The sequence below is a fragment of the Propithecus coquereli genome, unplaced genomic scaffold (genome assembly GCF_000956105.1).
Source record: "Propithecus coquereli isolate 6110/MARCELLA unplaced genomic scaffold, Pcoq_1.0 Scaffold184, whole genome shotgun sequence".
In the NCBI taxonomy this organism is placed as follows: Eukaryota; Metazoa; Chordata; class Mammalia; order Primates; family Indriidae; genus Propithecus; species Propithecus coquereli.
The window spans coordinates 1241415-1251851 of NW_012143190.1; the positions used below are offsets into that span (position 1 = coordinate 1241415).

At 51.5% G+C, this 10437-nt stretch overlaps 1 protein-coding gene across 1 annotated transcript in view; it reads right to left on the reverse strand.

Annotated features, from left to right (window-relative positions):
- Positions 1 to 10436, reverse strand: part of PCSK6 (proprotein convertase subtilisin/kexin type 6) — a gene marked incomplete at its 5' end in the record, with an annotated part of 167897 nt that extends 157461 nt beyond the window's left edge. The window contains one exon of the mRNA XM_012642689.1: positions 10242 to 10436. Within this exon, the coding sequence (XP_012498143.1) occupies positions 10242 to 10436 (195 nt within the window). The remainder of the gene's footprint in view (positions 1 to 10241) is intronic.
- Between the last annotated feature and the right edge of the window lies 1 nt (position 10437).

Genomic DNA, 10437 nt, shown 5'->3' on the forward strand with positions numbered 1-10437 from the left:
TTCCTGCCAGATAAGCCTTTGAAGTGAGCTCCTGGCCAGAGCCCAGATAAGAAGGGAGGGTCCTACGGTGAAGCTGGGACGTCTCTGCAGGCTCCTTCCTGGGGCACCCCTTCTCCCCTACCCCCACCTGCCTGCCTGCACCTCTCTGCCTCAGCCAGTTAGAAATCCCCAATTCAAGCTCCACGGCCAGCTCAGACGCCACCTGCTCTTTGCAGCCTTTTCTAATAGGACACAGACACGGTCTATGAGTGAGACCTAGAATCAAGCTGTCTGGGTTGAAAGCCTTGCTCTGACGCTTACAAAGCTGTGGTAAGTTACTCAACCTCTCTGGGCCTCAGTTGGCTTGTCTGCGTAACGGGGTTAATACCAGGGCTCTGGGGTGATTATGAGAGTGCTTGGCGGACAGCAAGGATGACGCAGGAGCCGGCTGGCAGCAGTCATGGTGGAGGTAACCCACTGACCCAGTTACCATTCTCACAAAACATGGTCATACATGGGAACAGAGAGGCTGCGTGCAGTCAGGGCCCAGGCTACTCCTTTACAGAAAATAAATCTGTCACAGGAAAGACTCCACTGCACTGGGACACACCCATGCCCCCTTATCTTAGTCCTTTTCTGCTGCCGCCCTCACTCCCTCCCTTCCACTCCTTGGCTTCCCCAGTCCTCTTCTCCAGTTCTGTTTTCAGCTTCTTTTCTTCCCATTCTTCTGCCAGCCTGAAGGCAAGGTGCTCACCTCTGACTTCTGAGAACTCAGGCTAGCTCTAGTGGGGAGGCAGACACCCTCCCATGCTGTGGCTAAGCCCCTCTGTGGACCTCGGAGAGGACAGTGCTCAGCACCGCCGGACAGCATGCAGGTCAGGAAACGGCTTTAGCTGATCCTGAAGAAGAGCAAGGTGCCAGGCAGATCGCACAGAGAGCGGGCACCCAGGGCAAAACAACATCAATGAATAGGTGCAGAAAAAAGAAAAAGCATGTGGGAAGGTCCTAGAACATCAAAGGCCTGGAATTGCTGGAGCGCGTGGTAAAAGTGAAGGGTTCTGATTGAGGACAGAGCAGGAGGGAGGTAGGGCTCGCTCGCCGAGGGCCGAATGTATCATGCTTTGCTGTGCGGGAGCCTCTGCTGGTTTTAAGGCAGGGAAAGGACAGCATGAGGTTTATGGCTCTAAGGACTGTCTGGTTGGCAGCGTGGGAAATGGCCTGGAAGGGAGGCAGGGACAGCAGCAGGCAGTAATCAGGGTACTATCAGGGAGGGCGGAAGAGCGTGAGCGAGCTGGGCAGTGGCGTTCGCGGGGGCGGGGGAAAGACCCACAGGCAGGCTGGACAGAGCTGTCACCAGGACGTGGACGTCAGGGAAGGGGGCCAATTCAGAGTCACGTCTGCTTTCCCACATGGAGGGCAGGAGATGAGAGAGGGCGGGCGGAGAACAGGTTTGGAGTGCAGGGGTGCCCCTTGGAGCCTCGTCCCGGACAAGGGCAACGACAGCCGGACCTCTGCAGGGAGGGCCCTTATCTGACAAGCAGGCAGCTCCCTTTCCCTCCCCCACTTTCCAGATTGTCCACCCAGAGGAGAGTCTGGCAATGACCCTCAGGGTGGACTTGGACGTTTTGTAGACAAGAAGGAGGCTCTCTGATGATCACTGCTGGGTTCTCCCCGGTGGACAGTCTGGCAAGATGACAGAGGGGAGGGAGGGGCTGCCCCCTTGTCGGATAAGGAGGCTCTGGTTAAATGAACACAGGAGACCATCTCTGAGAGTTGTCAGCAGGATGTTTGGAAATCAAAGAGGGGAGGTCTGGAAATCAAGGTTCTTTGCAAAAACATGACTGCTGACATCAGTCACTGATTTATTCACCCCAAGGCGAAGTCTCATGGCTCACTCAGCACTTCAAGAGTCTGATCCATCTGGGTGTTTTTCTCCCCCTGAGAAGATGAATTTGCCCAACAAGGACTCTGTAGATGACCGATGTTGGCTGGTGGCAGAAACTCAAGAGGCCCCAAGGAGGACTAGAGAACTAAAACTGATGGCCCCTTCCCAGCCCAACTCAGCAAGAGGGTCTGTGCGTAGCTCGGCAGAGCTGCGGGGTGGGGCTGCGGGGCCCTGCCCAGAGCACAGCTTATTTGTGCCCAAGCGGCTGAGGGGAGACAATGAGACTTTCTTCCTCTTCACGGTGCCACTGTCTTGACACTGAGGGCATTGATGGGTTGGTTGCCATGGGAACACGAGACTACCAATCCCATCCCATGGAGCATGAGGCTCTGGACAGCTGATGGCTATTCATCCCCATTCCCTGCAGCACTGGACAGGGGCCTTGCGCCTGCCAGCGGGTCCTTAAGCTCCTCAAGGAGCAAAGGCACAGGACATCAGGAAGACCCACACTTTTATAGGATGATGGGACCTCCAGGTCTGAAGCATCCATGGTGGGCTCCAGGGTTCTGCAAGGGCCTGCTGGGTGCGCAAGGCTCCAGGCTGAGTGTGGAGCTCACCTGGCCCAGAGGCAAGCTACAGTGCTACCACGAAGGTGTCCTCATGCACAAGCACACACGTGGGAGGGGCCGACCCACTGAGTCACTCCAAAAAGCAAATGATTAAGATAAAAAAGCAGTGGGGGAGATGGTTCAGGAACTGACACTAAAGTGCAGGAAGCTGACCTTGCTCCCTCAAAGGTTCACAACCACTAAGAAGCTCTTGCAAGGCAGGGGCCATATCTTTCTTATCTCTGAGTGGCCAGCACCAGCAAGAGCACACAGCAGACGATCACTGAATAAATGAGTGCGTGTCCGCCAGCCAACAGAAAGGTGGCAGAATTGGAATTGACCTTAGAGAGCAGCCAGAGGACTAACTTTGGACTGATGCACTCCGGAAGCCCAAAGCGCAATGTCAGAAACCGACAGATCAACAGGCAAAGTCACGGTGATGGGGTAGGGATGGGAGGGGCTTGGGAGCCCAGAAGAAGGCACATGGACGGTGCCAGGGAAATCAGGGCAGTAATGCCAATGGAGCTACAGTGGAGTGGAGCCGGGAAGGGCGAGGGGCTAATTAGGTGACGGGGGAAAGCCACTCCAGGCTTTCCAGAAAGAACAGAAGAAGAAAGCCTAAAAGGAAGCCAGAGCATGGAGACAGGGGATCAGCAGAGCTGGACCTGCAGCCAGGGCCCAAGGTGGTGGCGGGAGCAACAGGAGGCCCTGTGGTAGTGCAGGCAGTTGGGGAGGACCAAGGCCAGGTTAGGCAGTGTCAGGGCTGAAGCGGGGACCTGAGAGCCACTCAGGAGGCCATGAGACAGGCTTGGGTATAGACCCAATGGGAGGCACAGGAGCAGGAGGAGGCAATGGTGATTCCCTGGTCTCCGGCTCAGGCACCAGGGTAGAAGGTGGCTCCTTTCTGTAGACAGGAACCCACACAAGGAAGAGGTTGGCAGCAAAGGACGATTAGTCCAGTTGATTGATAATGTGTGGTTTGAGCAACTGAGTGAGGCTTCCTAGGAGAACTGGAAGGGGCTGGGTTTTTTTTTCATGCCTCCATAAGGAGAGACGTAAGTCTCGATGCTGATGAGAAGGAGCCAGTGCAGATTACCCCAGATAGAACAATGCTAATGTGCAGCCCAGCATGTGCGCGTGTGTGTACATACATGTGCACACACATGCACACGCCAGGTGGAGGGAAGGAGAAATAGGGTCCATGTAGGTTCATTTGTCATTCATTTGTTCAGTTCAGCAGAGAGCTGAAGGCTTTCCCTCTGATGGCCTACGCTTGTCTGAGAAGCAAGGACAAGGCCCATTTGCCAGAGGTGACGACAGTAGAAGGCGAGTCAGAGGGTGTGGGTTCAGGTCCTGACCTGTCACTGGTTTCCCAGAACCTAACTGGATCTAAGGCACCATGAAATAGGCCTGGTGACACCTCCCTGCAGGGCTGGCACAAGGCTCCTTGAGCAAGAGCCCCCACACAAGAAACATCAGCCAGGTCGAGCACAGGCCAGGGCTTCTGGTCAGTGCCAAAGCCAAGACATGGTCCCAGGGGACAGGGGGGAGTCAGGCATCTGGGACAAGCACGACTTAGAAGCCCTCCATGTGCAGGGTGCTGGGAGAAGGATGAGGAGAGGTGTCAGCAGCCTGGGCTGGGCTGTGGAGGGTCAGAGGAACTACTTTTTAGATGGCAAAATCTGTGCAGAGGCTAAGAGACCCCAAAGAGCTCAAGAGGTTCCCCAGATGGCCCAGAGTTGGTGGACACTGGACAACAGTGTCTGAACAGCCCTGAATGTCCTGTTGCCACCCACAGCTCAAGCTTAGGCACGAGTCTTAGGCAGTATCTCCAGGTTTTCCCACCCCATCAGCTGCTCTGTGTTTCTGATTTGCTCCCTTGGTTTCTGCCTAGAGAAACTCAAACCTTTCCAACAGACTGGTCAGCTGAGCCATCTGCTCGAGCCTGATTCTGAGCCCGCCTTTGGACGCTGCCTTCTGGAGCTTTCCCTGGCTCTGCACACTGCAGCTGGTTCAGCTTTGATCACTGCTCTCCACCCCAGCCCCAGTGACTCAGGAGGGCAGTCCACTCAATTAAAATCCTGTCCACTTACATCTGTTACCATCTGAGTAAAGATGTCAAATGGAAGGGTATGATACAACGAGCTTCACAATCCTAATCTTCTCTGTGTCCCCCAGTTCACACTCTGAACCTCTCCCCAGCCAGCCATGCGTGTGGCTTTTGGCTCAGAGCATAAAACCAAGACAGCCTTAGACCAAAAATCAATACCAGAGAACTAGGTCACAGGTGACTGCTATTCTTGGCTTCCCTTGTCCCTACCAAGCCCCCAACACTCTGGCTGGAACAAGTTCTAGCCCATTATTTTAGCACCTGGTTAAGGCTTCAGCTTATTTTTCATTACAAGAACAAGTTGTCTGCAGCATGACAATTTTCCTCTGCTGACAAATGAATTGTGCAGGCCCACCTGAAATTTTCAGCCAGGTATGTCCTGCTCAGTAGCTATTTTAAGTATGACTATTTAAGGCAAGTTCAAAATCATTTAAGGCTCTTAGATCTTTTAGGGCCCTGGCAGCCAGCCTGTCTTTTAATGTTCAGACTCAGAACCAACAAATTAGCTCAATACCCCAGGCAAAGCAAAAACACAAGGGAAAGTATGGCATCCAACTACCACCCTTAAGATAAACATCACTTCCGAGAGCTGCGGACGCTGAGCTGCTGTGATTTGGTGAGTGGAGAATATCTTCACACAAGCAACCTGTCTTTTCTCAGAGTCAGCAGTGTCAAAGGTAACAATGCACAACGGTCAGAGCGAGGGCCCCCTCTGCCAAGAAGCAGGGTGGAAGGAAGGAGCCTGGGTTCCCAGGTTCTAGGTCCAGCTCTGTCCAAACAGCCTGTGACCTTCAGTCAGGCATTCTCTCTTTCTCTGGGTCACCATCTCCTTGACAAGTGGATCAGGCCCAGCTTGGTCTAAAGCAGGGGCCTCTTAACCTGAGCCCACAGGCACCTGTGCGGTCCAGAATCAACCATGGTATGTGTGTACAATGTACCTTTTCCTTTTCTTTTTTCCCTCTTTAACATTTTATGTGTATCTGTGTGTATGTCTGTGTATGTGAATATATGCATATGTGTAAATGTGCATATATACTTGTATACATCACCATATGTAAGATATTCTGATACAAAGAAAAAGTACAAAATGCCAAAGTACAATTTTGTATATAATCCATTTATATTCATATATACATCCATACATGTGTTATGAAATAGAACACTGAGGATAAAGTCTGAAATTCCTCTCCCTAATTTCCCTCCTCTCCCTCCCTTCTGAGAGGCTATTACTAACTAGAATTTGATGCAGATCCTTACAGCCCATGTTTCTATACTTTTACTACATCTGAAAACATCCATAAATAATATAGCATTGCTCTGTCAGTTTTTTAAAGTTTATGTAAATACTATCACATTGTATGTCTGCAACTTGCCTTTTTTACTCAACATTATTTCAGAGATTTATCTGTGTAGATACATATCTGGTTTATTCATTTTTAACTACTCCATAGTCTTCTATGGAGTGACTATTTTGACTTATTTCTCCATTATTCTACTGATGTGTATTTAGGTGGTTTTCTCCTTCATTTAAAAAATGCCCCAATGGACATTCTTATACAAGTCAGCTTGTGCAAGAGTTCCTCCAGGACAAGCCTAGATGTGGACCTGCTGCTGCAATTCAGCCTCACTGTGCACTGCCAAATTGCTCTCCAAAGTAGTTACGTCAGCTTCCACCAGCAGCATCTGAAAGTTCCCGTTGCTCTACATCCTCGCCAACACGTGATGCTAACACTTTTCCATGCTTGCCAATCTGGTAGGTGTGAAATGGTATCTCACTGTTACCTAAGTTGCATTGCTCCAGTAACTCCAAGTGAGGTTGCGCAAGGATGAGCATCATTTCTTATGTTTATGGGCCACCTGGATTTCCTCTTCATTGAATTCTCTATCCATATTCTTCCCCATTTTTCTACCTGGCATTTACTTTTTTCTTAGTGATTTATAGTTTTTAAAATAAGCTATGTACTAATGTCTTTGTTGTATGTTGTAGATACTTTTTCCAGTCTGTTACTTCCTTTTCAACTCTGTTATGATGCCTTTATTTACACATGATTTTTTATTTGAATGTATCAAACTCTCCATTTTTAAATTCGTTTCTTTTTATGGCCTAAGAAATCCGTTCCTTTCTCAATGTCACAAAGGTATTCCACTATATTTGTGTCTAAAAGTTTTATATACAGTCAGGTCTTCAACCCTATCTGGAATCTGTTGTGTAGTGTGCAGTGAGGAGCTAATTGTTTTTCCACGTGGCGAGCCTGTTCTCCCAGCACCCTTTATTAAATAGCTCATCCTTCCCCACCCATAACTCTTCAGCTCGCACGCACAAGTTCCCATACATGCTTGGGGTTGAGACAATTCCATCGATGGATTGGACTACCCCCAGGCCAACGCCAACCTCTCGTGATTACCACATCCCCCTCCTTGTCCTCTTTCTCAGAACTGTCTGAGGTACTCTTAGACCTTACTCTTCCATATGAATTGCAGAGTTTGTTTGTATGATTTCATATCCCACATAAAGTCTTGTCAGGATTTAAACTAGATTACATTGAATTTAAAGATTAACTGGGGGCAACTATGATATTCAGCCCTCCCATACAATATTTCTCTCCATTTATTCAGACTTTCTTTTCTCAATCCTTCTTTTAAATATTTTGTAATTTTCTCTACAAAAGTCTCACCTTTCTAAAAGACTTATTTCTAAGTATATTATCACTTCAATGCTGGAATGATTTATAATTTCTTTTATCTTCTCAGATGTTGCTGCTGTAGAGGTAGCTACTGTTGATCAAGCAACCCACTCAACTCTCTTACCCGGCTTCTTACACATGTACTTAGTTATGTCGTCTGTCAATAATGACATTTGATTCTTCCAGATTTTTATTCCCTTTTAAAAATTGTGTTGCCTTGTCTGGAATGATGAACAGAGGGGCAAAAAGAGGCTATACTGTGTCCCAGATGATGCATATTTTTCAATGGAGAGGATCCGGAGCCTTTATCAGATGCTGAAAGGGATCCGTGATTCAAGAAAGGTGAATAACCAACCACTGGTCTAAATTACCTTTGGATCATGTGAAATAGCCCAAATCAGATTATTAGTTGTATGAAAGAAAGGGAAACAAGCAAGAGCTTAGAGCACAGGAACAATCCAGGAGAAAACCAGGGCTGTGATCCAGGCAGGTACGGAGCAGAACACTAATTGCCCATTAAGGGCTTGGGGAAAGAGTTACATAAAGGAGATCTTAGAGCAGAGAATACAGCAGGAGACAAAGAGCAGGGAGTGTGATTGTCAGAGGTGACATGTGAACACAAACAGCTTCCTCCCTTGCTTCACTCTCATTTACTCATCTGTAAATCAAAGCTAATAATATCTACATCTTATTTATGAGTCACAAATTCTCCTGGCTGAAAAAAGGCAAATAAGGCTTTTAAAGAGTTCTTATTGAGTGGGTCGAGGCTGGAATGCTCCAGGCCTTTTCCACATTAACAGTGCACTTAGAGGGGGGAAGAGAAAAGCTGGGTTTGGAATAAAGAGTAACAGGCCCTCCTGGAGTAATCACACACAAGCCTTTGAGACAGCTCACATCCCCAGCCAACTGAACCCTCAGTTTGTGAATGTCCCCAGTGTCCCCACCAGCACCGTGCCTACCAAGTGGAGTGACCAGGCCATGTGGAGTCCACTCTGGTGCTGCACTGTACAGAGCTGAGGAGACCCTCAGAGACTCCCCAGAATGTCCTGGGAAGCATTCAGGGAGGAACCTTCTCTCCCACAGGCAAAATCAGGAGAGTGGACTTTGGGCACAAGCAACTCAGTGAGTCTGACAGATGTTGTTTCAAAGGCCCGGCATGGCCAAGGGTCGGGCATTTTTATTCCCATGGACAAGAACTGTAAGGGGGAGTTAGCTGTGCCTCTTTCTGCCTCTCTTGCAATGTCCAGGAGCTCACTGCTTGACTTCGGTTCTCTGCTTGTTTAATTATAAGAGCCCGAAACCCTGGCACTTTATAATTTACCGTGCAATTTAACAGTCACTTTTAGCTGAAGACAAATTGCTGAGCCACCTGGGCAAAGAATGAAGTGTGGTAGGAGCCAGGGGCCGTAGGCAAACATGAGGAGCACCTTCCTCAGTCTGGACAGTCAGCCAGAGAGATGTAGGAACTACAGAGGAAAACGAAGTCAGTGCAACCCAAAGGCAAAAATCTTAAATCACAGGATGTTTGAGGAAACTTCAGTGGTTACATATAAAGATGTGCTTGCATTCTTTCAGATAAACTCCAACCTACCCTGTGAAGTGCAGTTCACATGGTAGAATCTACCCTTCCAGAAGGCCACACATCGCCCATGAGCAGCATCAACACCAGACTCAGGATGTAGAACAAATGTCACTTCTATCAGGGCGGCACCACAGTTTGTTGGCTTCTGCCAAGGATAATGATGAAACTAAATTTAACACTGCCTGGCAGTGCGGTTTGACTTACAAGGCTGCGCTTCCTGTCACTTCACTTGATCCCCTGAGTGTGCAGTTTGCAGATCTGTTAACTGCATTGAGAGGCCCCGACATTGGTAGCCCCTCCACCAGCCATACATGGGAATCAAACCCCTCTCCTCACCCCTTCACCGCACTGTGGTAGGAAACAGGGACCCTCCATGGTGGCAGTCCTTCGGATTTATGCTGCCAGGGAGTGACCTGCTTGCCACCTGATAGCAGTAATGACAGCCAGGGCCGGGATGGGGGGCTGGGGGGTCCTGGCTTGCCCAGTGAGGGCCAGGCCCCAGTCCGGGTTTTGTGGCAGTGCAACATTGTATTATCCCAACAACCACACCATGTACCCATTGTCACTGTCTGCAGATAAGCAAGTCAGGGAAGTGACTTGCCTAAGGTCACACAGCTCCTATGCAGGCAGCTGTCATTCGAACAGGCAGCGGCAAGAGCCCAGAAACAAAGCGACCTCCCTCAGTGCCTGGAGAGGTTTTGAACGCAGGACACCCCCCACCCCAGGAGCTGATGCTGAGTTCAGCGCTGTCCGGAGAGCCTCCCTGACAGCAGCCTGGTTCCCAGGCGCAGGCGCCCGGCTGCCCTCCTCCCTGGAGCTGCGGACACCGAAGGAGCGGGAGTCCCCGAGACGCTGGCCACGTGCCATGTCACCCAAGGAGCGGCCGACCGCCCTGGTGCGCGCACATGGTCCAGAGCCCGGAGCTGCCCGTCGGGGGCAGAAGGGCCGACGTGGCGGAGCCAGGGCTGGGAGGCCAGGGAGCGCTGGGTGGGCACTGAGACGCGGGAAAAGCACGGCGCCGAACCAAGACAGCTCCTACTCCGCGGGAGCCGGGCAGGTGTCTGCGCCAGGCCCACCTTCTGAGGCCACACTTCGAGCGCCAGAAGCGGGCAGCACTGCCCAAGGACTTGTGGCCGGTGCGCAGGGCCTGCGTAGGCGCCCACGCGGGCTACCTGGTCCTCCCTCCAAGCGTCCCGCGCACCGCGTTCCCGAGCGACTCCCGACCAGGCGCCTCAGCCGCCCGTCACCCCACGAACGTGCGGGCCGAGCCGTGCCGGACGCCTTCCCACGCGCGGACGCGGCGCCGCGGGCCCGGACGACTGCGAAACAGCCCCTCGCGCGTGCCCGCCGGCCGCCCGGAAAGTTTTCGGCGCTCGGGGCCAGCCGCACTCACCTGGCCCAAGTTGAGGTAGCCGTGCGCCGCGGCCACGCGGTCCGCCGCGGCCGGGCCGCCGAGCACTTGCACTGCCCAGTGGTTGGTGTAGACGGGGCGCGGCGGCGGCGGCGCGAAGCAGGCGGCGGGCAGCGCGAGCAGCAGCAGCCAGCGCCAGGCGCGCGGCGCAAGCAGCCGGGTCCCGGGCCCGCCGGCG